Source organism: Lithobates pipiens, unplaced genomic scaffold (assembly GCF_037356315.1).
Source record: "Lithobates pipiens isolate NorthernLeopardFrog02 unplaced genomic scaffold, aLitPip1_a1.2 Scaffold_16, whole genome shotgun sequence".
Lineage (NCBI taxonomy): Eukaryota > Metazoa > Chordata > Amphibia > Anura > Ranidae > Lithobates > Lithobates pipiens.
In genome coordinates, this window is record NW_027507748.1 from 42,723,876 (window position 1) to 42,750,847 (window position 26,972).

General features: G+C 46.2%; 1 protein-coding gene across 2 annotated transcripts; it reads right to left on the reverse strand.

Annotated features, from left to right (window-relative positions):
- Positions 1-290: 290 nt before the first annotated feature.
- LOC143981738 (aquaporin-3-like) lies at positions 291-26,969 on the reverse strand. 2 transcript variants are annotated; one of them, XM_077479791.1, is made up of 6 exons: positions 26,746-26,969; positions 10,773-10,899; positions 8,144-8,281; positions 7,254-7,372; positions 4,237-4,454; positions 291-967 (listed from the first exon to the last, which is right to left on the reverse strand). In XM_077479791.1, exons 1-6 carry the CDS (start codon positions 26,845-26,847, stop codon positions 898-900), a joined length of 774 nt encoding a protein of 257 aa, XP_077335917.1. In that variant the 5' UTR covers positions 26,848-26,969; the 3' UTR covers positions 291-897. The 2 variants fall into 2 exon arrangements, with proteins under 2 accessions (XP_077335917.1, XP_077335916.1); XM_077479790.1 differs by having other exon boundaries at positions 292-972.
- Between the last annotated feature and the right edge of the window lie 3 nt (positions 26,970-26,972).

Consider the following 26,972-nt stretch of genomic DNA (forward strand, 5'->3'; position numbering starts at 1 on the left):
AAGCCATAATTAAATCAGCAGTGCAAATTGCACTGATCTGTGGGTTTGAAATCTAAAAGTGGTGAACTCTGCCTTTTGCAAACAAGGGTGCCTTGGTAAATTGCCCAAAAATTGTATGCAAGCCAGGGGCTAGATCTACGCCAGTGCCTGCACCTTTGTCTCCATGCACCTCTGTGCTGGCCCCTGCGGCTTTACGCTCCCAACTCTCCTTTAGAAAGTTCCCGGATCACACAAATTGTCATTTTGTCTTTGTTTTTTTTGTATTAATCAGGTCAAATAAACTGCAAAGGCTTGTTACAGCCTTGGGAATTACTACAATTACAAAATTGTATTCTATACATTAATCCAGATATTACAAATTTACAAACTTTTAGACACGATTTAAAAAAAGCTAAAATCTCATTAGGACATCAAAAAAGGTGTAAACTTCATGGAGATAGAGAGATATATTCTCTTTTATAAATATAAGCCATAGGGGCAATATCTACAAAAGGATTTCCAAGACCCAGCGTGTCGGATGTTGTCAACTTACTGGGGTCACACTAAAGACCATTTGATTGGCTGCTGTAGATTACAGCCTCTTGCACATTGCTGTTGGCTCTGTTTGTTAGAAGGCCTAAAAGGTTGAGGCCATTTCTTCTGGTTGGCCTTAAGGCAAAAAAAGTTCTGGTTGTTGGACAAAATGATTACAAAACTAACAGTTGTTGGGTAAAGTCATATGGCTTGTAGGGCAAAATACGGCTTTTAGACAGACATCTGGTAAAGTTTGGCAAAACTAGATGTCCGTGTTAAGCATGAGACTGGACCAATTCATATTGTGGGGCGTGGTTCTCCTCGCCATCCTCTTCAGGCTCATCCTTCTTGTGGAGCACAGGGTGGTGAATTCCAACCAGCAGTTCATAAGTAAACGTCCCCACCACTGCCCCTACCATTGGTCCCAGCACTGGCACCCACCACCAGTGCCCACCTGCCCTGCAAGAAAAAGCAATTTGTTACTTTTAGAAGGTCATGTGCAATATAGGCTTAGCATTTAAATATTAATTGTAGTTAAGGTAAAGCTGAACTCCAAGCAAACTACTAAACTATACACAAAAAAATAAAAGCCCCTGTGTGCAGCAGTCCCCATCATACTTATCCAAGTCCCATCCCGCTTCAGTGATGTTGCACGAGATCCTTGGCTGTCTGAGGACTCGCCCTCATTGGCAGAGACAGCAGCAGGCCCCATTGGCTCCCTCTGCTGTCAAAGTCTGTGAGCTAAATGAGAAGAGGGGGTGGGGCCAAGCCATAGCTTCATGTCTGAATGGAAAGGCAGTGGCTCAGCTTGGGTTCCCCCATAAAAAGCCACTTGCTGTGGGGGCACCTGGTAGGAGGAAGGGGCTAGGTGTGCCGGGGGGGGGGAGATTTCTAACCCAAGTCCTGCTATGAATGGGCTTACATAAGTCAACACAAGGAAAAAAACTAGTAGCTATGATTGTTCTTTTACAGAACAGTTTTATTCATCAGTGTTGAGGGTAGTAAAATGTACAGTTTGCCAAAATTACCACCCCCCTCCCTTTTACAAGCCATTTAGTCTGGGTTCACACTACTTGCGCAGCGGCTGGCAGCAGGGGGTACGGTGCATCCCTGTTCACCTTTTCCCGTCCAGGAGGGAAAAAAAATAAAAAATTGTTCTCCCCGTGGGGCAGATGTGGAGCCATCCCTGCCAGGAGAACGCAGCGATTTGCTAGTGGCAATAGCCGCTTGCAATAAATCGCATATAAAAATCTGGCATGCTGTTTGTACCCAGGTTGATTGTACCAAAGTCAATCAAGCTACCCATAGATGGTTCAAATCTTGGCCGGTCCCTGCTGAACCAACCAAGAAGCAAACTACCCAAGGCCAGCTTTAGTAGGTATAAAATGTACCTATAATATAAAAAAAAAAAAAAAAAAAAAAAAGAAGTCTCTTACCCCTTCCTTAACCACTTGTCAACCTGCAGTTGTACAGAATGGCACGGCTGGGCGAAACGACATTATGCAACGTTGCTTTTCCCTGTGGCCACTAGGGGACACACGCACACACCACCGTAGCCGCTGCGAATGCCCGATGGTCACGATCACCGCCGTCACACGGAGAACCGGGATCTGTGTTCTACACTCAGAGCACCGGAAACTGTATTTACAGACAGATCTTCTGTTCATACACAGTATGAATGGCGATCTGTCATCTCCCCTACACAGTCCCCTCCCCCCATCCCCTTCAGTTAGAACACAATAGGGAACACATTAACCCCTTCCCTGCCAGTGACATTTTTACAGAAAAAAAATGCATTTTTATAGCATTGATCGCTGTATAAATGCCAGTGGTGCTATAAATGTGTGCGATATACGCTTTTTTTTTTTACCAAAAATATGTAGAATACATATCGGCCTCAACTGAGAAAAAAAGTTTATATATTTTTGGGGATATTATAGCAAAGTAAAAATTAATGCATTTTTTCAAAATTGTCACTGTTTATAGCGCAAATAATGTCCATGGACGAGTCCGCTGTCTCCCACTGGCATCTGATAAAGTCTGCTAAAAAAAAAAAAAAAAAAAAAAAACTGATGGATGGATGGGGGAGGGGAGGAATAAGTTTGCCATCCATCCAGCAGATCAGATGACATGACAATCAGATGGAAATGGACATGCATAGAGCAGCGGGTAGTCAGCCACCTGCTCAGCAGAGAGATACCCTGCTGTGTGCAAGGGGCCCAATTGTTAACAGCCAGCTCCATAGAAAAACAATGTTTGCATGGACGGACAAAGTTGAATCGTGTGCTATGAGGTTTTTTTCAGTGTTGATCTTTTGCCCCTTTGGGATTCAACCTACTGTTGAGCACCAAAAAAAATATTTTAAAGTCATGTGAAAGCAGGCAACCAGTAACTGCTTTTGCATCATTAGCAAAGCTTCCTACTTTGGGGTGGAGTTATGAATGTTTTCCATTAAAGGATTTCACACTTTTCCCAGTGGATTCAATTGCAAAAGTGTGTACCCTGGGTGAAAACTGTAGGAAGCTTAGGGTATAGTAAAGTAACCCCAGGTATGCTCAACCCATCTGATGTGGCCCCACGACCTCAAACCTATGGCAACCCGCACAGCCTCCTTTTGTGTCCACGCCGCTCTACTGAATGATTGCCGGTCCTCCGGTGGTTGTCATACAAAAGCTACCTTTGCAGTTGGCTTCCTGCTCTTCCCTTTCTGTGCTAAGACACAGGAAGAGGAGCATTTAGGCGAGTGGATTACATCTAGTGGCCTCTATACAGGGGTCCAGAAGGTGGATTCAGTTGTACTATTAGCTTGGTGTAATTCCGGGAGCATGCGAGTGCATTAGGTGTCATATTTTTGCTTAAAGGGGGTTGTAAACCCTTGTGTCATTTTACCTACCTGAGCCCCTTCATCTGCTCGGGGGGGGGGGGGGTCGCAATGTCCCTCCCTCCAAGGTGTCCCAGCTCTGGATTGATATCAGTGCAGCCATTGGCTGTCAATCAAATCCAATGATGTTGGCGCCAGGGCCGAGTCCAGCATTCGTGTCTGTGGACGCAAATGCTGGACTCGGGAGCACACCCGCAAGGTAACCCCCTTGGGAGAGCGCTTCTCATAGGAGGGTTAACTGATGTGGGGAGGAGCCGCCGGGGGACCCCAGAAGAAGATGTTCAGGACCACTCTGCAAAACGAGCTGCACAGTGGAGGCAAGTATGACAGGTTTGTCATTTAAAAAAAAAAAATATTCTTTACAATCACTTTAAGAAGTTTATTGCACTACTGGGGCAAGTGCTTCCCTGGGTTGTTTAGATTGCCAAAACAAGGACTGTAGACAATTCAAGTGATTGCTGCAAAGTCCCCAATAAAGTGGAGACCAACACTGGTTTAGAGTTTTTCTTGGTCACACCTGAGCAAGATAGTGGGATTAATAGAGATCTGGTTAATAAAAAAAATTAAAGTTTATTTGTGATTTAACAGTGGGCAAGCTTCCAATGGGGGGATTGGTCCCATGGAAAAATGATGATCCCGATTGTTTAAAATCTTCGTCATTCAAAATACAAAAATGTGAAAATCTCAACTATTCCATTGTGACCCACGACCGATTACCAAATCACTTAAGTGGCCCCCGCTCTTCAAAAAGGTTGCACTAGCCCTTTAAAAAAAAAAAAAAAAATATGTTTATATAAAAATGCTTGGAGGGAAAAGGGGATTCTATTAAAGCTAAACATTACCTGAAGACTTCCAGGCCCCAGCCGGCCATTGCAGTGAAGATACGAGGTGCCAAGTCTCTGGCAGGATTTATTGGGTACCCACAGTTGAAGCCCATTGATAGACCAACCAGAAGAACCACAAGACCAATCACAAAAGGCTGGAGTCCCCGAGGAGCAGCATTGTTGGCTTCATCTACTACTGCCAGGATACAGACCATCAAGGCAGCAGTGGCAATCACCTGTGACCAGATATGTAGAATAGGTCAACATGGCCAACAGAAGGAAGCAAGTAGCTCTACACAAGTTAGGATATTCAAGGATACAAAAATCAATAGCCATTAAGCAGAATCAAAATCAAGTGGAACAGTTATCAGGACACAATTTTGTTGTGTGGGTTTCCTCCAATTACATCTTTTAGGTCTTTGTCAAGTTGAAATACTGATTTACGTACCTTATTTTTAGTGGTACTTCCTGTCCCTCTTCCTCTTTTTGGCCGACTAGGCGACTCCTCCTCCTCATGCCCTAGGCGGCCCCTCCCTGCCAGAGATCTTCTGGGACCTGTTGTGTTGGCTAACCAATAGCAGAGCGCAGTGCACACCCGGCCGTTAAGCAGTCATGGCCGGGTGCCCACAGTTGCTATAATGGCGCAGAGAGGAAGAGGAGCGAGGCTCCAGGCGGCCACAACACTGAACTGTGGGACAGGCGAGTTTATTGAAAATCAGCAGCTTTCTTGGACATTTGAAGGCATGACGCTCCCCAGGGTTACATCTTGATGGAACAGATTGTTTGCCTCTAGAGGTCTCAGGGGTTTGTAATGTTACACCTGTATTTGTGATACTCAGCCGGCCAACTAATCTGGGATGTATTTTATGATCATATGTCTGCACCTGGCATATATTTGTACTTTGTTTTTTGAAAATAAAATTCTTTGAAATTTAAAAATTAGCAGCTATGCTTTTTTGTAGCTGCTGACTTAAGTTAAAAACAGATGGAGCTCCACTTTAAAGCCAATCAGTGGAAACAAGCTTTTCAAGACATTTCCCTTAAGTTAGTAAAGAGGCCACAAAACTGAACTCCAGGCAAACGGCTAAATACAGATGAAATGACACTCGTAAGGGGTTTTACCTGCCAAATTTGCATTTAGATCCATCCAGTTCAGTTTTTTTTTTTAAGACAGCTTTGCCACATGGCACAGTCCCACCTGGTAGGTCAGGAGACCTGATTGTTCATTTTATTTGTACTCTCCTAACATGTGCCCGGGTTATTTCACTCTACTGATCCCTTGCCTCTACTCTTACCAGCCTGTTCTGCATTGAATTGTTCCTTGTGCTACCTCTCCTTCCCCAGTCTGGACTGGAAGCTAATGCCAAGCCAAATGTAGCTACAAAAAGCGGTGCCTTCCAAGCGTAGCAATTCAGTAATTTTAATAAATTGATATGTGGTAATAACAGATGCACTCACAAACGATGGGGAAGTGCGTGGAAGCGCTGAGTTCCACCACCATAATCGCTACAAGAGACGACTCCACGGCTTACACCAGGCTACATTCTGCTCCTCTAGGACAAGTGTGGATGATCTTTATGTTACACGCCCTTCCCCATCGTTTGTGAGTGCATCTGTTATTACCACATATCAATTTATTAAAATTACTGAATTGCTACGCTTAGAAGGCGCCACTTTGTTTTTGTCTATGTTTTCGATCCACTTCTATCTGCAAGCTGGCAGCTCAGATATTAGTTTATGTAGTAATCATATGTATGTGGACCACTTTTTATATGGACCAATTGCTATGGGCTCTTATCGTGTCTGCCCTTTGAAAATATTGTACCCCTACCCAGAGTGCGCTTAATTTACCCAATTTTGTTCAACTGTAGCTACACGGCTATTAAAACTAGCCATTCTTCTACAGTTAGCCATTTGAGGCCGTATGATGGTCGGATATTGCAAAGACCAGGATTTGTCAATACATTAAAGTGGTTGTAAACCCTTACAACACACTTTGACCTACAGGTATGCCTAGATTAAGGCTTACCTGTAGGTCCAAGAAATATCTCCTAAACCAGGGATCCTCAAACTACGGCCCTCCAGCTGTTGCGAAAGTCCCATGAGGCATTGTAAAACTGACGACATTCACAGACATGACTGGGCATGATGGGAATTGTAGTTCCTGAACAACTGGAGGGCCATAGTTTGAAGACCCATGTCCTAAACCGTAGACAGCGGCGCACTGAGCACACACAGTCAACGACGAAGATGCCGCGCGTGTCGGCTCCCGTGCGGGAGTGAAGTCATTGTGGCTTCGCCAAATGACAGCGGCGGAGCAGCAAGACCCACCGAGAAGATGGATGCGCCGGACTACAGGGGACAGTGGTGACATCGCTGGCTCCTGTGTCAGGTAAGTGACACATTATGGACTACTATGCAATGCATAGTAGTCCATTATGCTTTGCAGGGAATGAAAGAGGAAGTAAACTCATCAGGGAAGTATCTTGAGTACCAAGCTAGGGACCCAGTAGAGTGGCGGGAGTGATGCTTGAAGATTAGAGAAGCTCAGGGGATTCAGTGACAGTGAATCAACTAGTCTAGGGAGAGACTTGGAGCTCAGTGGGCTGAAGAACTACAAGAAGTGATTGTAGTGGAAGCGAAGGAACTGTTAAAGACTGTGCCATAGGAGACGGCATTCCTACACATGCAGATGTGGCGTGATGGATGCCTTTCCCTGCATGGCTGTCCTCCTGTTGAAGTCTGAGTCTGCCAATTAATCTTGCAACTACCCAAGGGTGTCCTGGCCCTAACCCTCTCCCAAAGTTCTGTTAAGAGAAATAAAATCTTTTGCATGCAAGAAGTGCCTGGCGCCCAATCTAACCGCTTTGCACCCACTATGCCTCACAACCCACCATATACAGAAGGATGTCAGCCATCTCTGGCCCTGGAGGTTCTCATTAGACCGAAGGAGTCCTGGGACCTTGCTACAGCTACTTGTATTAATTCTAAAAAATATATATATCATCAATATCACGCACAACAGAGAACCTTACCTGATCTGAAAGTCCATTAAAAACACTCAGGTGTTCTGATGGGTACGATGCAAATATCCCTGCTGTTGCTTGTGTTCCAGACACCGTCCAGTTACCTCCGCTGTACACATGAAGAGCATCTGGATAACATAATATGCATTTACAACAGTTTGAATACAACAGTGCAGCCCTTGTGAGCCTTTATATTAAATGGAGTCAACTTTTTTTTTTTTAAACTGAGGAAGAATTCTACAGATTGTATTTGCTTGTAACTGTGCAGGCAGCATCAGATAAGCGGTCAATCAGCCATAGCACAAGTACCAACCACTGGAGGAACACTAGAGTGACATTGAACCCTGGCAGAAAAGGACTGATTCATATAGTGTTTTTTTCGAGCCATAAAAAACCATCATAAAACCTGCAAAGCTCATGCTGTGACCTTTTGAAACTACATACCCTGTTCTAGACATGGATCCATCTTACAGATATGTGAATAAAAAAATACACCAACACTGTTGGCATAAAGAAAAAAAATGCCACTAAGGACCTTTGTGTAGGTACAAAGGTTTGTGCTCCCAGGTAGCCCTCTGATCCTACAACTTATTATACACCGGTATCTGTAGGTGGCTTTGTGCCACTGACCATGCTGAACTATACCACATGTGTTGACCATATAAAATGCCAACCCAGATTTTGACAAATGATCACCCAGTTCATAGATCCCCACACACAGTAAACTATTTGGCTCCACATAGCAGAAGCTCAAATGGTTTCAAACAATTGCTATGCCAAAAGCCCCCCCCCCCCCCTCCCCTCCATGATCTGGCCATAGGATAGCTTTCTAGGATAACAAAATTGAGCAAATCATTTCAGCCCAATGGTTGCTAGCAGCAAGGGTGTTCCATGCTTACCAAAATAAAGAGCAAAGACCAGAGCAGCCCCAGTGAAACATCCAATGAACTGGGCCAAGAAGTAGACCAGCATCATCCTACAAGTCATCCTCTGGAGGAGGTACATGGATAGAGACACGGCTGGGTTGAGGTGGGCACCTGCGGATTGTAGGATTAGATAAAGTAGAACTCCATGTCAAACACCTGAACATCATTGAAATTCATTAATTGGAAAGGTTTCCCTGACTGCATTTGTAGTATGTTGAAAAACCTTCAATGCTACACAATATAAACAGTGCGACACTTTTCAGTACCTGCAGCTTTCTGCATCTCCAAGGTAAATTAGGCCAAAGTGTTAGCCGTGCACTAGCATCAACATACACTATATTGTTAAACATATTGGGACGCCTGCCTTTACACGCACATGAATTTTAATGGTATCCCAGTCTTAGTCCGTAGGGTTCATTATTGAGTTGGCCCACCCTTTGCAGCTATAACAGCTTTAACTCTTCTGGGAAGGCCGTCCAGGGAAATATTTGACCATTCTTCCAGAAGCACATTTGTGAGGTCAGGCACCGATATTAGACAAGAAGGCTTGGCTCCTCCACTACAAACTCTCTCCCATGTCTTGATGGACCTTGCTTTGTATACTTGTGTAGCGCCGGTACTCCTGAAGAGTACGCGCTATGTCTGTAAATTTAGTTTTTTTACCCAAGACTATAGTGGAGCCTTGGGGTTAGTCGTTCTAAATTGTGGTTTTGGCATCAGTTTGGCTGGACTGTACTAATGTTCTGCCTGGTCATAGGTGTAGTTAGCACCTTTGACAGGCATTGGAATGCAGTCTGGTTGGACACATTGGCTCAGAGAGAGATTGGTACCCAATCAGTGGGTGTGTTGTCTCGCTGTGTATTCCGGGAGAGGGTACTTAAGGTGCTGAAGTCACATGGTTCTGGGTTCCAGTCCAGAAGTATGTTCTGACTCCATGGTCCTGGTCCTCCTGACCACCCCCCAGAGGCCTTCATGGCCTGGGGTGTGGATCCATCAGTTTCCGAATCTTGGAACTGGCTAGTCTGAGGCACAGTAACTGGAAGGAGGATTCTTAAGTGGTCCGGTGCTGTCTCTGGTTTTGGAGAGGCCCAGCAACTCGTTATGCAACCAAGGGGGGACTCTTCAGAAGAGGGCCACGCACGAGGCTGGCTACTCGGTAAGAGCCTGGATGTTGAGCTGTATGGACACTAATTGAATCCACATTTCTTATGGCATCGCCGGACCGGCTGCAAGAAGGTTCCCATTTCTATCCTGTTACAACAAAGTTCCTGTGAGAGACTCTGTTCACCTAAAAGTTTGCAACCAAGTCTGTGGCAGAGACTTTGCCAAGTTTGAGTCATGTGTCGGCTGCTAAGTCCATAAACCAGGATTTATCCGACAGTGGAAATATCCAGTTGCGAGTGGCTACTCCCTGGATTAGAGAGACATTAAGGGTCAGCAGTTTCAAAGTGCCTGAGCTTCCATACCCAAGAAAATCAGCTGCTCCTTCGGGGGTCAGTGCTACACTTGTCCAAATAATTTTTGGGACTATGGTGTGGGGTAGGACTTGGCCCCTTAGTTCCAGTGAAGGGAACTCTTAAAAGCATCAGCATACAAAAGACATTTGGGACAATTTGATGCTCCCAACTTTGTCGGAACAGTTCGGGGATGACCCCTTCCTGTTCCCACATGACTGCACACCAGTGCACAAAGCAAGGTCCATAAAGACATGGATGAGCAGGTATGGGGTTGAGAAACTTGACTGGTCTGTACAGAGTCCTGACCTCAACCCGACTTAATACCTTTTGGGATGAATTAGAGCAGAGACTGAGCCAGGCCTTCTAGTCTATCAGTGCCTGACCTCAAATGTGCTTCTAGAAGAATGGTCAAACATTCCCATTGGCACACTCCTAAATCTTGTGGACAGCCTTCTCAAAAGAGTTGAAGCCATTATAGCTGCAAAAGGGTAGCCAACGCTAGGGACTAAGACCGGGATGCCATTAAAGTTAATGTGCATGTAAAGGCAGGTATCCCAATACTTTTGACAATATAATGTAGATTGCAGGTCCTGCCCTTTTTGAGCTCCCTCCTGCTGAAGGGCCCAAGGTGGCCACTTCTGCCTACTCCTTGGCCAGGCCTTGCCAGTCAGGTCCTTCCTATGTTTTCCTATGGCAAGCTGTACAGTCAGCAGTTGCTGAAACCATTAGAACAGCAAGTGTAATGCAATCTTATTCTAATGGTCTCAGGTGTTCAGATTTTAGGAAGTGAATAAACAGATTTCAAGAAGTTAGGTACAAAATTATTAAGGGGCATATTTATAAAACTGTATCTGAATTTGATCGTCCTGAAGACATTAACTCTAACCTTTTGGAATTAATCTTGCTGAGAGAAAACAAAGGGAACTGCAATGGCAGTAATCTCTAGTCACATGTAACCTTCCTGCAGTGCATACAGTCCAGATATCCAGCTTTTAATTGAGTGACAGATTAAAAAAAAAAAAAAAATGAAAAACTACATTTTTTGTCAGTGCACATGTCTAATGTACAATGGTGTAAGAGGCCCAAGCCAATTTACTGCACAAAGAAGTGGGGGATGCCAAAGACCTCATCAGGAAGCAGCTCACCTGACACTCCAGCACAGATGTAGGCTCCAGCAGTCACTGCAAACCCAAACGCAATGTTGACACTCAGGAACTGCCCCTTAGCAAGACCGCTCAACTCCATCTGAGCTACAGCACCGCAGCCAAAGAGCTAGAAGGGAAAGGAACAGGTAAAGAAAAAACAAAAATCATAGCGAAAAATTTGTGCTGCCAATTTCTGCACAGCCAGCAAAATTTTGGCTATTTATGCATATGCAAGGGTCACGCTTTAAAACAGGGGTCTCGAACTGGCAGCCCTCCAGCTGTTGTGAAACTACAAGTCCCATGAGGCATTGCAAGGCTGACAGTTACAACCATGACTCCCACAGGCAGAGGCATGATGGAACTTGTAGTTTTGCAACAGCTGGAGGGCCGCCAGTTTGAGACCCCTGCTTTAGGCTGGGTTCACACTGGAGCGATGCGGGAACGCCGCAAATCCGCTGCGTTTTCCCGCATCGCATGCCTCCCGCCGGCAGTTCACACTGCCCTATGCGGACTGCTGGGAGTGTCAGTGAAATGTTAATGACACCCCCAGATCAGTTCGCATATCGCAGTGCGATCTGCAAACTTGGACAGGAATCGGATCGCATGGTGTGAACACCCATGCGATCCGATTCTGCTGCGGACCAAAAAAAAGGGTCCCGTGCGAGTTTGGGGCGGGTGCGATGCATATTCAGCCATACTATCTGTATGGCTGAACTGGCATCGCACAGAGATCGGATGTGATTTGCACTGCAGTTCGGTGCGAATCACATCCGGTTCTCGCTGCCGCAGCGGTGTGAACCCAGCCTTAAAAGCAGTGTTTCTCAACACCAATCCTCAAGAGTAGATGTTTTCAGGATTTCCCTCAGATGAAAATGGCTGTGGTAATTACTAAGGCAGTGAAACTGATCAAATCACCTGTGCAAAATAATGGACAGCCTGAAAACATGACCTGTTGGGGGGGGGGGGGGCGTACTTGAGGACTAGAGATGGGCTCCGGTGTGTTCGCACAGCCCACGTGCAGAGCCCGCCAGGAAGTCAGCACTACGCTAATCACAGGCAGTGAGACATTTCTCGATCTCTGCAGCCGCACATCAGGACAATGTCTCACTGCCTGCGATTAGCGCAGCGCCGACTTCCTGTCAGGTTCTGCATGTGGGCTGTGCAAACACGCCGGAGCCCATCCCTATTGAGGGCTGGAGGAGAAACACTGCTTTAACGGCTTCTGGACCAGCCGCCGCAGTTTTACGGCGACGGGTTGGCTCCCCTGCGCGAAAACACGCAACTATACATTGGCTCGCGCGCCCGCTGCACAGTGGGGGTGTCGATGTTCGTGACCGCCGGCCACGAGTGATCATGACCAGGAGAGACAGAACAGGGATGAGTGTGTGTAAACACTTCCCTATTCTGACAGGAGTGACAGATTGTGTGTTCCTATTAGCGAGGGACAATCTGTCACTTCCTCCAGTCAGTCCCCTCCCCCTTCAGTTAGAATCACCTCCCAGGGAACAGTTAACCCCTTCACCGCCCCCTAGTGTTAAATCCTTCAGTGACATTTTTACAGTAAACGCATTTTTAATTGCGCTGATCGCTATATTAATGCCAATGGTTCCAAAAAATGTGTCCAAATTGTCGGATGTGTCCGCCATAATGTCGCAGTCATGATAAAGCGAAAATTTTTTTTTAAAAAAAGCTATAAATCTGTCCCCTATTTTGTAGATGCTATAAAACTTTTGCGCAAACCAATCAATATATGCTTACTGCATTTTTTTGCCAAAAATATGTAGAAGAATACATATCGGCCTAAACTGAGGGAAAAAAATAAATAATAATATATTCATATATATTTTTGGGGGATATTTATTAAAGCAAAAAATATTGCGTTTTTCTTCACAATTGTCGCTTTGTTTATAGCGCAAAATATAAAAACCGCGAAGGCGATAAAATACCACCAAAAGAAAGCTCTATTTGTGGGGAAAAAAAGGGTGTCAATTTTGTTTGGGTACAGCATCCCACGACAGTGCAATTGTCAGTTAAAGCGACGCAGTGCCGAATTACAGAAAGTGCTCTGGTCAGGAAGGGGGTAAATTCTTCTGGGGCTGAAGTGGTTAAAAAGAGGAACCAAATCACTGTGTCCATTTAGGATGGTGACAGGTTTTCTTACCATCTCCTCCCACTGCTCTGTAGATGCCCTTAAAAATAAGTCAATTCTTCCAGGTATAGAGGACCACGTGGCCTTACCATCCTCCTGGGATGCAAGGTTTAGGATGGAGCCTGCACGCCATCACTAAGGCCCCATTCACACCCGAGCGTAGCGTTTGAGCGTTTTGACGCACGTATTTGCACGTTTCCACGCAGTGTTTTTCCGGCGTTTTTTGAACTTTGAATTTTTTTATTAGCCAATAGGAAAAAATATCCGTTTCATCATTTGTTGCCATGTTTTTAGATTTTGTCATCTGCTTCCTGCTCCAAAAACGCCCAAATCTGCCCGATTCGAGAGACAAAGTGTCCAGAACTTCAGGCATAGGGCTTCTCCATAGAGAATGGATTTTTTTCCCCCCCCTCAAGCGTTTTGTAACTTCAGGCTTCAAGCTACAAAGTGCTCAGGTGTGAATGGGGCCTTCGTGTAGAAGCTTACACCAGGCAAATGACCTGCTCTCCAACACAAAGGCCTCATTCACACCTAAGCGTTTTGTAGCTTGAAGCCTAAAGCTACAAAACGCTTGGGGGGGGGGGGGGGGGGGGGCAGGGGAATACATTCTCTATGGAGAAGCCCGTAAGCTCAAACAAGTTCTGGAACCTTTTTGTCGCTCGAAACGTGCAGATTTGTGCATTTTTGGAGCTGGAAGCAGATGATAAAATCTAAAACCATAGCAGCAAATGATGAAACAGATGAGTTTTTCCTATTGGCTAATGAAAAAAAGCCAAAGCTCAAAAACGCTGCATGAAAACGTGCAAATCCGCACGTCAAAACGCCGGAAAAAAGTTCAAACGCTACTCTCATGTGTGAATGGGGACTTAGTGTTGGAGAGCAAGTCAATTGCCTGGTGTAAGCTTCAACAAAAAGGTTACCCCGATCACACTTGGGTCTCTAGCAGGGGAAAAGCTGCTAGGGACCGCAGAGTAGGGCCTCTACAGGTAAAAGCTTTAGTGAATAATAGAAACTGGTAGAGTTGCATGCCAAGAAAGGTGGTATAGATCAAGCATCAGTAGATATCACATACCACCATGGTTTGTAGGAATGCATTCTGGCTTTGCTTATGAAAAAAAAAAAAAATTCCTGCAGAGCAGAATGAATAAGCTTCCCATCATCTGGTGTATTGGCTTGAATATCTGGAGTCTCCGATCCAGAGCAAAGCATATCTAACCTGAGTTCTGGCTTTTTATTTTGTATTTTAGTCCAGAGCCAGTCTAACTCCGGTTTTCTCCCATCGTCTTCCAGGACAACCTCTGAGATAAGCAAGGAACTCACCTTGTCAGGGCGGGACCACTGCCTGGAGAACCTTGCATCCAAAAGTCTATTCCTTGTCAGACAGTAAATCCAGACGGTAATGTCTTGCAAACAGAGTAGCTGGACCAAGTTGCTGCCTTGCAGATCTCCGGAGAGGCTCCAGCCCTCTGCCCATGAAACAGAAACCGCCCTGGTAGAATGTGCCTTTACTAAGGGAGCCTGCTTCCCCTCTAACTGATAAGCTTTAACTATCGCCAATCTTATCCATCTGGCGATAGACTATTTGGACGCCTTGCAGCCCTTGTGAGCGCCCGCATAATTAACAAAAAGTGAATCCGACTTCCTGAGGTCCTTAATGGCTTCCAGAAAAAATAAAAAAGGCTTCTTCTAACATCTAACAACCTCAAAGATCCTACCTCATCCCTGTCTGAGGTTGAAAAAAATAAATAAAAAATGTTGGCAAAATAATGTCCTGTGGCCTATGAAAAGTCGACAACCTTAGGGAGAAAACTAGGGTCAGTCTTAAATACTACCATGTCCTCTAAAATTAACAAAAACGGCTCCCTGATCGAGAGAGCTTGCAGATCACTCACCCTTCTGGCTGAGGTGATCGCTATAAAAAAAAAAAAAAAAAAGCACAATTTAAGGGATGCCTGCTCTAAGGGTTCGAAGGGATCTAGGGTCAGGGGCCTAAGGACCAAGGACAGATCCCAGGTAGGGCAGGTCTTTATCTTCACTGGCCTGGATTTAGCCAGAGCTTTGAAGAAGTTCTTGACGAAAGGATTCTGCTGGAGAGAGGTCTGCAGGAAAACACTTAAGGCTGCCTCCTGCACCTTTAGGTTACTGATAGAAAGACCCAGCTCTACCCCCGCCTGAAGAAAATCTAAGACTGGCGGGACCCCGGGATGCTTAACTCCCTGTTCCCGCAACCAGGAGTTAATCCTTTTCCCAATATTGGCGTAAATCGTCCTGGTTACCGGCTTACGGCATTCTAACAAGGTTTTAACCACTCTGAGAAACCCTGTGATCGTAGGAGCTGTTCCTCAGATACCAGGCCGTAAAATTGAGTCTGAGGATGTAGAATGGGCCCCTGGGAAACCAAATCCTCCCTGATCGGAAGAGACAATGGGGGATGAATGGCCAACCTCTTCAGACTGGCAAACCAGGGTCTCCTTGGCCAAAAAGGTGCCACTAAGATGAGGTCTGTAGCTTCTGTCAAGAACTTCTGCAGAACCTCCGCAATCATCCTTACTAGGGGGAAGGCATAACAAAGACCGAATTGCCAAGGATTGCATCTATACCCATGGCCTGATCCTGCAGGTGAATGGAAAAGAACGGTCACCTGCTTGTTGTTTTCTGCTGCAAATAGGTCTATCTCCGGCCGCCCCCAGCATGACACAATCTCCTCGAACACCTCCCTGTTGAGGGACCAATCGCCCTGGCCTACCTTCTGCTGACTGAGAAAATCGGCCAGCGAATTCTGAGAGCCTTTCAGATGAATCACCGATAGAGGACAAGTTCCTCTCGGCCCAAAAAACCTGTCTGCAATAGCCTGCAGCGCTTTGGGTTCCCCCCCCCCCCCCCCCCGCTTGTTCAGATAAGCTACTGCTGCCACATTGTCTGACCGAACATGAAGATCCCACTCCTCTATCTGGGACTGGAAAGCTTCTATCGCTCTCAAAAGCGCTAGAGGCTCCTTCTGGTTTGAGGAACGGCATGCCTCCACTTTTAACCAGGCCCCCTGAGCTAAGGCGCCCTCCAGGTGGGCACCCCAACCAAAACGCACTGGCATCGGTTGTGACCACCACCACCACGGCCTGTTGGGACCAGGGAAGACCCTTGTCATAGTTGACCTGGGCCCGCCACCACCACAGCGATCTCCTGACCGCAGAGGATAGGGACATAACCTGATCCAGGCTCTGCTCCCTGCCATCCCAATAACGGAGCATAAGACTCTGCAACGGGCACTGATGCCTTGCCCAAGCCACCGCTGGAAAACAGGACGCCATCAGTCCCAGGACTCTCAACCTCCCTGATCTGGGCTTCCCGACCTGATTGAAGCTGGGCTACCGCCTGCTCTACCTTCCTGATCTTCTCCCCCAGGAGAAACACCCTCATTCCTACAGAAGAGATCCTGTACCCCAGATACAGGACCTCCTGTGAGGGGGTCAACTGGGACTTTTCCTGGTTTATCAACCACCCCAGCGAACACAGGAAAACCAATGCCTCCTGCAAGTCTTTCTCCAGCTGTTGGGCCAAATGGGCTATAAACAGGACATCGTCCAAATATGGAATCACAGTTATAGCCCTGAGCCTCAACAGGGCCAGAGCCTCTGCCAGTACCTTCATAAAGACCCTGGAACTGTATCACCTCCGTGCTCGTCTGGACTGCTAACCTGAGAAACCTCTGGGATTCCGGATGAATCGGGATGTGTAAATACGCATCCCTGAGGTCCACCGTGGCCATGTGACAAGCCCCGAAATAAAAAAAAACTTGGTTACCGAAAAGATTGATTCCATCCGGAATCGTTTGCATTTTATGAACTTGTTCAAGGAGATTTAGGATCAGCCTGAATTTCCCCGAAGGCTTCTTTACCACGAAGACGTGGGAGTAAACACCCAGGCCTCGTTTCTCCTGAGGTACCTGTACCAATACCTCTTGGTCTACCAGGTCTCCCAAAAGAAGACCCAGGGCCTTTGCCTTCTCTTGGTAACCTGGTTACCTGAAAATTCGTAAGGGAAACTGAAACAAACTCCAACCTGTAGCAGTTCCCTATTACATTGCATATGAATGGGCTTGCGGTTGAAGCGGCCCATTGTGGGAGGAACTTCCCCCAGCCTTCCTCCCACGGGGACACAGGAGTCACTGGGTCTTCGAGGTGGATTGAGGATTAAATAAGATTCCTCCTCTGCCCCTCCCCTTGTGACCCAACCAATGTTTCTTGGGGCGAACCTCCCTTTCCTGCAGGTTCTGCTGCCTGGAGCCTCCAAAAAAAATAAATAAACGCTTTCCTTCAGCCTTTTTCTTCTCTGGGAAAGCTTTCTTCTTACCCTGCGTGCGCTCTAACGCCTCTTGCAGGCCAGCCCCCAACAAGTGGTCCCCCGAAAAAGGTAATCCGCACAGCTTTACTTTTAAAGCTGCGCCACCCATCAAGGTCTTAAGCCATACGGCCCTTCTGGCTGCATTCACTAATGCAGCAGACCTGGCAGCTAATTTAACTGACTCTGCGGAGGCGTCAGACAAAAATCCCACTGCCTTGAACAGTAATGGGAAGGACTTCAGTTGTTGTCTGGAAGTACCTGCTGAAATATGCGACTGCAACAGGGTAAGCCAACACTCTAAATTCCTGGCCACACAGGTCTGGCAAGGGCTGGTTTGAGCCCAATCGAAGAGGCATCCCAAGCCCTCGAGCAGTACATCTCCCCTCTTATCCATGGGATCCCTGAGTGAACCCATGTCAAAGGCCAAATCCGTCTTAGACTTTAGCCAAAGGGGCATCAAGCTTGGGGACCTTGTTCCAGGGATGCACCGCATCAGTCTCAAAAGGGAACCTCAGTTTAAGGCTGCCTTAAAAAAAAAAACTGCCTTTTTCCGGCTGCTCCCACTCCAGCAAAATCGCCTCGATCAATGATTTATGAACGGGGAATACCCTGTCTTTTTGTGCACTCGACCCGATACATCAAGTCGTGCTTGGAATGTTGGACCTGTTCTTCCATGATTTCCAGAGTGTCATATCGCTTTAAGAAGGTCACCCATGTCATCCAAAGATAACTTGTATCTGTACGCCCTAGAGGACCCTTCCTCCCCCTCAGACTCAGAAGTTGACCCTGTCCAAGAGGAGGCTAGCGATCTTGGTACCCTCTCCTTATCCCCCTCCTCCTGACTTGGCTCAGATAAGGAAGGCATGCCAACTGCCCTGGGTAAGGAAACAGAGGGACCCTGCATCCTGTCCATCATACTCAAACGACTGGAAGGTGGATGCAATCATCCTTTATGGATGTAAAGACTTGACCAGGCTACTGACACACTCAGGGCAAAGCGCCTTCTCCCAACCGGTGACTAACTTAGCCCCACACATGGCACATTTCCTTCTGGGCAAGGGCATCTGGGCTCTATTCTGTTTGACCTGAAAGGGAAAAAAAAAAAGTGCCTCCCTCACCAGCAGGTTCCCCACCCCGGGAGGGTTCTATGGCCAAAGTGACCCCTCAACCCCCTAGTGTAAGACCTGGTCTGCCCTCACCGAGCTTACATGGGAGGTGCTGGAGCCTGCCGAACCAGAGTCCACCTGCACCACTGTGCCCTCCATAGTTCCTGTATTCACTCAGTCCCCCTGAGTCTTTACACCACTCCAGACAGCCCTACAGCCACACCGCTGCACCCTGGGGACTGGGACAGGTCCCACGGCACCCCCTGATGATGCAATTCCGGTGGAAGTGTGTCTCTCGCACTTCCAAATGCGAAAACTCTGCCCACTCACGCCATTCATTCCTACAAACACACCGCTCCATGCAGTACCCGAACGCTAGCCAGTGGATCCGAACGTCTCCCGCCTGCCATCCGACTGGCCAGGTACGAGCGGTTAGTAAGGTAGTAGGGAGATTGCCGCACATCGGGGTCCCGTTCTCTCTGAACGTTTTGTGGCAGCGGAGACCGTTAGTGATCCTCTCCTCCCCCTCATAGGACAGAGGGGTGCTATGGGCTAGGTCCACCAGGTGCTCCCCCAGGACACCCCCTGAGATAAGGAGCTCCCGTTAGTTCCAACATGCTCCTTCCCATCCGGCAGGAAGCACAAAACAAAAAAAAAAAAAAAAAAAAAAACACTGAGGGCGGCCTGGAGGACCACCCTTTTTATCTCATTGGGTTGACATGTTTCCTGTCCCGGAGGGTGTAGCCCTATATCTCAGAGGCTGTCCTGGAAGACAATAGGAGAAAAATATATACGATATTCAAGTATATATCCCATAGCTTGTAGATGCTATAACTTGTGTAAACCAATCAATAAACATATTTTTATAACAAAAATATGTGGCAGAATACATATTGGCCTAAATTTATGAAGGAATTTAGTTTTATTGGATAAGTTGGAAGGAGAAAATGTTTGTTTTTTTCTCTAAATTGTCGGTATTTTTTAGCGTAAAAAATTATAATAATGGATGCTAAAATGCTACCAAAAGAAAGCACCATTTTGTGGAAAAAAATAAATAAATCAGAGTTGCGTACCTGTAACATCTTTTTCCAGGAGTCTTTCAGGAAAGACACCTTTGCGAGACCTCGGCTCCTCTTCACAGGAAACACTGCCTTAGCTTCAAGATCTAAGCTCCTCCTGCCCCACTGGACCAAGTCTTAGAGTACCTCTGGCCAGCTGAGGAGAACATATCATACACGCAACTTTTAATCCTACCGACTGTTCCCCTGTCAGGGAATCCACTAGCATGTTGGGGAATTGAATCAGCAACCCCAGTGCTGCTAGATGAAATTGCTACCCACTTAGCAGCCTCCTTATTGCAAACATTTTTCTGGTGGATATCGGCGCTGTCCTGAAACACTCCTGGAAAGATGTTACCGGTACGCAACCGATTTTCCCTGAGCATCTTTAAGGACAGCCACCTTTGAGAGGATAATCGCTTAACCCTAGGGTGGGACCACTTTTTTCCCCAGAAGGTCCGATCCTTAGCAATCCACAGGTCCAACCTGTAGAGTTTGTCAAAGGTGCTACAACCTTTTAATATCCAACTTATGTTCACCCACAGGATTTGAACCAAAAGTTGGCAGAATCATTTCTTGGCCTCCGTGAAACTGCGAGGCAACCCTCTTAAAAAAGCACCCGATATGGAAATATGGATTTGTAGAAAAGGGGGCCCCCTGATCGGAAATGCCCTCTACATACCATGTCTCTGGTAGATGGAGCGGGTTTCCCTTTTCCTGCTACTTAGCAGGGCCACCACCCCATCCAAGAAGCTCTTGCCTTTTGCAGTTCTTCCTCGTAAGCCATGAAGGAGAAACCACTGCTCCACCTGGGGACAGCAGAATGAACCCCTGAGATTAAGGTCCTTCCAGACTGGCAGTGTCCAGGAAGGTTCCACGCCAGAACATACCGGCTTGGGAACCGCAGCCTCCTGGGCCAATGTGGTGCAATGAGAATAGGAGACATAACCTTGGTTTTAGCATATTTGGAGTGCAAACCCAGACATTCAGTGCTGGTATGCAGAAATGCTAACCCATTAGCCACTGTTCTGCCACTTATCCCTCTGGTTATGGAGCGATAACTTCTACTCCTGGATTCCCAACTGGCTCCTCTACCTCGCCTGAACCCCCCCCCCCCCCCCATCTTCCTGTGGACCGTTTGGGAGGACCAACCCTCTCCACCTTTCTGACCCCAAGACCTCTTTGGAACGTGGACCTTTGGGAACCTGAATTCTCTGAGGACAAGACTTATTCCTTGCGTCCCTGTACTACACCAGACGGGAAAGGACTCTCAACCATCAGCCGTCCGATCTAAACTGTTTCTCCATAAGAATCCCACAGAGCTTAGCCTTGGATGCACTGTCCTACTGCCAAGCTTTAACTGGATGACTAGGGCTGAGGATCTGGCAGACATATGCAGTCAGTCGAGGCATCCACGCTATATGCCACCCCCCGCAAGAGCATGGGAAAGGACGACAAGATTGTCTCTGTCCCAAGGTAGAGTTCCAGGTGTCCAAGAGCGGATCCATACTCTTGTCCATGGGATCTCTCCCAGGCCTGGAAACTGGATAGAAGGTTGCGTCATGTCTGGGTATCCTACCGACTGACAGTCCTCCATGGGAAAAAAAAAAAAAAGATTGCAGTAGTACACTATTCCTTGCCTTCTCTTTTATGGTAAATGGGAATTAAGAAGAGCAAGAGATAAGAGCAAAAGATAAGATATATGTGGAACAGCGATTAAAGTCTGTTTGGGTATGGTGTTTGTGGACTTGATATAGGAGACTGCAGGATAAGTCCTTTTGAAGTTTTTATCTGGAGTCTTTTAACATCACCGTACGGAAGTGTTATGACTGCATGTAACTGATCAGATCCTTCCAACATCCGGAGCAGACTTGTATATGCAAGGATTGTAATATTTTAAAAAAACTTTTCATATTTCCATATCTATCGCACGAATTATGGAGTATTGAGTAATGTTTTTTATTCTTTTACACCGTTTTTTTTATTAATCTCTATGGCATGGAATTATACTGAGTATTGATATTAGCGCACTAATAATTTATATAGTAATTTGCATTGTAAAAGTGAAAGTTCAGTAAAATTGGTGCAGCTTTTATTATTTTATCACTATTACCATTATCATTTTTAATTTTATTTACCACACCAATGCTGGAGTATTTTGCACTTTATTAATTATAGTCCTCCAGTTCACTTTTAAAACCAAAGGCAAGGCCATACTCCTAAGCAGAGTATCACCAGGAGTGTCCCTAGGACTAAACACCAAGGTCCCAGTACCACCTCCCAACCCCTTGACCACCAGAGGGGTCTACACCTGTGGATCTATCGGGTAAAATGGAAAGGGAATACCCTCCCCATTATTAAATTATAAATTCCATTTGGGTACAATGTTGCATGATTGTCAGTTAAAGTAACAGTGCAAGATTGCAAAATATGGCCTAGTCATGAAGGGGGGTAAATCTTCGAGGTCAAGTGGTTATACTACGCTTCGACTCGCACATTGCAGCCTACATTTTATAGGCCATTTATAAACTGTGGTGTATAGTCTTCATTGCCCCACATACTGTATTTCTGCCCAATTACTGCAGTGGAGAGCCGGCTTTCCCAGTGTGTGCGTTTCTTAAAAAAATCACCAATTTCTAATGCTCTACACCAGCACTGAATCTAGCAGACGCTATTTTTCTAATTTAGTTGTCTGAAGCGGCAGTTGGGCTCAGGCTAATTTTTCCCTAAAGGTTCTGGTTTCTGTCAGTCCAGCTGGGTTGCATTGGTTCCCTTTTGACCGTAGGTGTCGTTGTCACCACCGGTAGGTGTGCAAATGCAGCAGGTTGGATGTATTGAATACCACCTCTTGCTCTGAATTAGCTCAGTGGGAGTGGTTTCCCTGCTGTGCATTCTGGGAGATGGTATTTAAGGTACCAACGCCATTTTTGGTGGTTAGTTTTCCGGGGTACACTATCCCGACCTCATGGCCCTCCTGGGCTGGGGTCTGTGTCGAATGGTCCTGCGCCTTGGGGGCCGGCTGACCCGAGGCTCTGCTACTGAGAGTGTAGGCCCAGGAATGTCTTGGGGCCTACTGATCCAGGGGTGGTCCTGTGCTGTCTCGTCTGATGGGAGAAGCCAAGAAAACTGGAGGATCCAGGGGAGGACCGAGTGCAAGGCTGGGGTCTCTGGAGGAGCCTGGAAACTCAGTTGGAGGACGCAACCCGGATCAATACCCACACAGTATCACCGGGTCGGCTGAAAGAAACTGTTACTGTATGTTAGTTCTTTAAAAAACTCAAGATTTCTTAGTTCATTTGACAAGTCTGTGGCAGAGACATTGTTAAGCATCTCATCGGCTGCTAGTTCAAGTGAGAGGGGCCTATCCGGTGGTTGCTGGATCCAGTCTTTGGAGCCGTTTGTCCTCTGGATCTGACCAATACCTCTAACCCACAATTACTAGGTGCCTGACCCTCTATTGAAGGACTTTTGTGCTTATCCTAATAAAAGTTAAGGATCAAGTGTCAGATTCAACATCATTTGGACTACTTTCCAACGGGACCCCTGTGACAGAGGCGAGCAGGTGAGGTAACGGTAAGCCCAAATAAAACCAGCAGCTCCTTCGGGAGATAGTGCTACATATACACATATATATACATATACATATACATATACATATACATATACATATACATATACATATACATATACACACATACACACACACACACACACACACCTCTTATTTATAAAGCAAAACAACCTTGTAACAGTATGGTCATTGTACAACACTATCACCATCTCTAGGGATGGGCTCAGGTTTGGGTCTGGCCTATCCCTTCCAGTAAGCTGTCAAAGCTGACATCCAATCGCAGGCGGCGGCAGCAGCATTCCCAGCCCCACAGCTGCACATATGCAATGGGTATGTGCCTGCGGGGTAAGGAATTCCTCTGTCACCTATGATTGATGGTCGACTGATAGCTTCCTGCCTGAGCTATTGTTCTTCACCGGAAGCACAACCAGGGTGACAACATAAATGCACAACTGAAAGTACTGTCATCCTACCCAGAAGGTGCCTGAGGAAGGACTGTCATGGCAAGCACACCAGTTTCCCCTGGGATATATACTTGAATATTATATATATTATTTTAATACTAGCCATGGCGCCGATCAGCAACTTATAGGGGGACCATGATATTGCGGCAGACAGCCTGACACTTGACACTGTGGGAACTAGTGAAACTACGCAACATCCGTCCATGTTGGGAAATACTCAACATTTTTATTGGGTTTGGGTAGGCTGGTCAAGGGTATGGGAGATATGTGGGGTCATTCATGGTGACCCTCTGGACTTTGGAGCTTTGAGTTATTGGCCCTGGACTAAAATACAGAATAAGCCAGAACACAGGATAGATATGCTTTGCTCTGGATCAGAGGCTCCAGATATTCAAGCCAATAGATCAGGATGATGGGACACAGAGGCTCCAATTGACATAAAAAAGCACTACCCAGTTGTGTGATAATTGCAACTATTCGCCATGGTCCTTCTGATTCTCCTCCCAGCCAATCAGGAAGCAATTACTGAGACCTGATTGGCCGAGAGGAGAAGCGATCATATCGGCTGTTGAGGGAAGGTGCCCGAAAAGACGTATTAAAGCGCTGAAGCTGCTAGATGGGGCAAGCGTAGGGCTGGTGGGGGGGGGGGGGGGCAACGTGACTAACCGGGGGGGGGGGGAAGAGTGACGGGCGTCTCGTCTGTTGGGGCCCCCCCAAAATATACAGCATCAGCCGCCACTGGTTTTGCCAGTCTTTTGATTGGTACCTGGTTTAGACAGGTACCCACTTTCAGGATTGCCGTGGCGATTCAAGCAGAAGATTGTACCCACCTTCCTGCACAGCCTTCTGGGACACGTCACAGAAAGCTGCGGGACCATTTACAAAACTGCAGCGTAGTCCACACATGCGTAGTAGGAAGCCTCAAGCAGTCAAAAGTAAACATGCCTGCGCTTGGATGGAAGACCAGCGAAGAGCCAGCTCAGGCGAGGACACCGCTGAATCCCTAAACAGGTAAGTGACCCATTAAAGGTCAGTAGCTACAATATTCTCATATTTCTAGGGTGAAGAACTCTCGTTAAAGTGGTTCTGCACCTTAAAAAAAAAATATTAAAAGCCAGCAGCTACAAATATTGCAGCTGCTGACTTTTAATAAATTGACACTTACCTGTCCCAGGGTCCAGCGATGTCGGCGGCAGATGACGAGCCATCCTCTGTCAGGGAATCGGGAAGTGAATCGTTGCGGCTTCACTGCCCCGATTCCCTACTGCGCATGCACGAGTTGCGCTGCGCATCTCTGCTGGTCCCCGCTGTGTCCTGGGAACTGTGTGTTTCCCAAAATGGGGGGGCGTGCATCTGCAGCGGTCTGTCCCGGAAGTGGGTGCAGATACCTGGATTATCCAGGTAACTGCACCCCCCTCCCCCCTGAAAGATGCCGATTGTGGCACCGGAGGGGGGGGGGGGGATCAGATGAGCGGAACTTCCACTTTAGGGTGGAGAACTGCTTTAAGATCCCCGTTTAGTTGTGTTGTGGCAACACCCGCCGCAACACACTTTAAATGCATTTACATTAATTGGTTTGTTTACATCCAGCCGCCCACTGAGGAAAGTGGGCTGTGTCCATGTCTGCTCTGCGTAGGCGGCAAGGACACAGACCTGTCATCCACCTCCTCAGCGCTGGCTGAGCGGACAGATTGGATCACAGCCGCAGTCCGTCCCGTGTGGAAGGGGCCTTAGGCCTGGTTCAAACCTATGTGTGTTTTTTAGCACATTTTTAGTTTTGTAGAAACCCTGCAGTCCATTTAACATGGTTTCCTAAGGATGTAGTTCACATCTGTTCAGTTTATGGAATGGGCCGGGAATTTTTTTCTGGTTCTATAGACTTCAATGGATGAAAAGCATGGATTGAAAAATGCCAAATGCATCTGCATAGGTGTGAGTCAGGCCTACAGTGACAGCATGGAAAGCAAAAAACAATAGAATTACATTTTTACTAGTAATGGCGATCAGATTCATTCCAAAACCCCCGCCCACCTAAATTTTTTTTTTTTTGTGCTTTTTGAGGTGTTTGGGTGGTGATTAACTGGGTGGCACCACAATTATTTATTGTGATGCCACCTAGTTGATCACCACCCAAACACAGCAGGGAGATGCACATAAAAACAAACAACACAGACCACATTATTAGAAGGGGGCGGGGGTTTTAAAAAGAATCCACCATTGCTAGAATTTTTTTATTTTTATTAACAACATTTATTTTTACTAGTAATGGTGATCAGATTCTTTCCAAAACCCCCGCCCCTTTCTAAAAAAAAATCTGTGTTTTGATGTGCGTCGCCCTGCAGTGTTTGGGTGGTGATTAACTGGGTGGCACCACAATTATTATTATTAATACTTTTACTAGTAATGGCGGCGATCAGCTTCTTTCCAAAACCCCGTCCCCTTCATTTTTTTTTCCCTGTGTGTTTTGATCTGCATCTCCCTGCTGTGTTTGGGTGGAATATTATTATTATTATTATTATTATTATTATTATTACAAACAGCAGGGAGATACAGATCAAAAACACACAGAAAACAAAAAAAAAAAAAAAAAAAAAAAACTTAGAAGAGGGCGGGATTTTGGAAAGAAGCTGATCACCGCCATTACTAGTAAAAATAAAAATTCTATTATAAAAATGCCATAAATCTATCGCCCATTTTGTAGAAGTGATAATGTTTGTGAAAACCAAAAATCAGTCAGTATACGCTTATTGGAATTTTATTTTTTACCAAAAATACGTAGCAGAACAAGTCTCGGCCTAATTTTTATTTTTTTGCAAAAAGTTTTTTTAGCAGAATGGAAAATGTTTTCTTTAAACAAAAAATATGAAAATTATTTTTTTTTTTTTTAGTGCAAAAATAAAAATAAAAACTGCAGGTGATCAAATGCCACCAAAAGAAAGCTCTATTTGTGTGAACTCCCCCACACAAAAAAAAAAAAAAAAAAAACACACCACACACACACACACACACACACACACTTTGTTTGGATACAGAGTCGCACAGCCACGCAGTGCCAAATCGCAAAAAATGGCCTGGTCAGGAAGTGGGTAAGTCCTTCCAGGGCTGAAGTGGTTAAACAGGCCCTATGAGCGTTTGTATGTAAAGAGCCATTAAACTCTATGCCCCCCCTTTCTGGTTGGGCGCTTGGGTTATCAGGTACATTTAATGACTTATGTACTAAACAATAGTCCTCCAATAACAAGAAACGCGAACGGCACAGAGCAAGGCCGTGGATCAATACTTACAATCAATATGAGGGTCCCCAGGAATTCGGCCAGCCCGCAGCGCACATACTGATTATTCGTTCGCAACTTCATTTTCAGTGATTTTAGGCTGAGAGGATACATGTCCGGCAGCAGGATGTGTGACTCCCCAGACCAGCTCTAGATACAACAGGACTTGTTAATCCAATAGCTGCCCCCACAGCTGTCCTATATAGATGAGCTAATACTGCTGATTAGGAGTAACACAA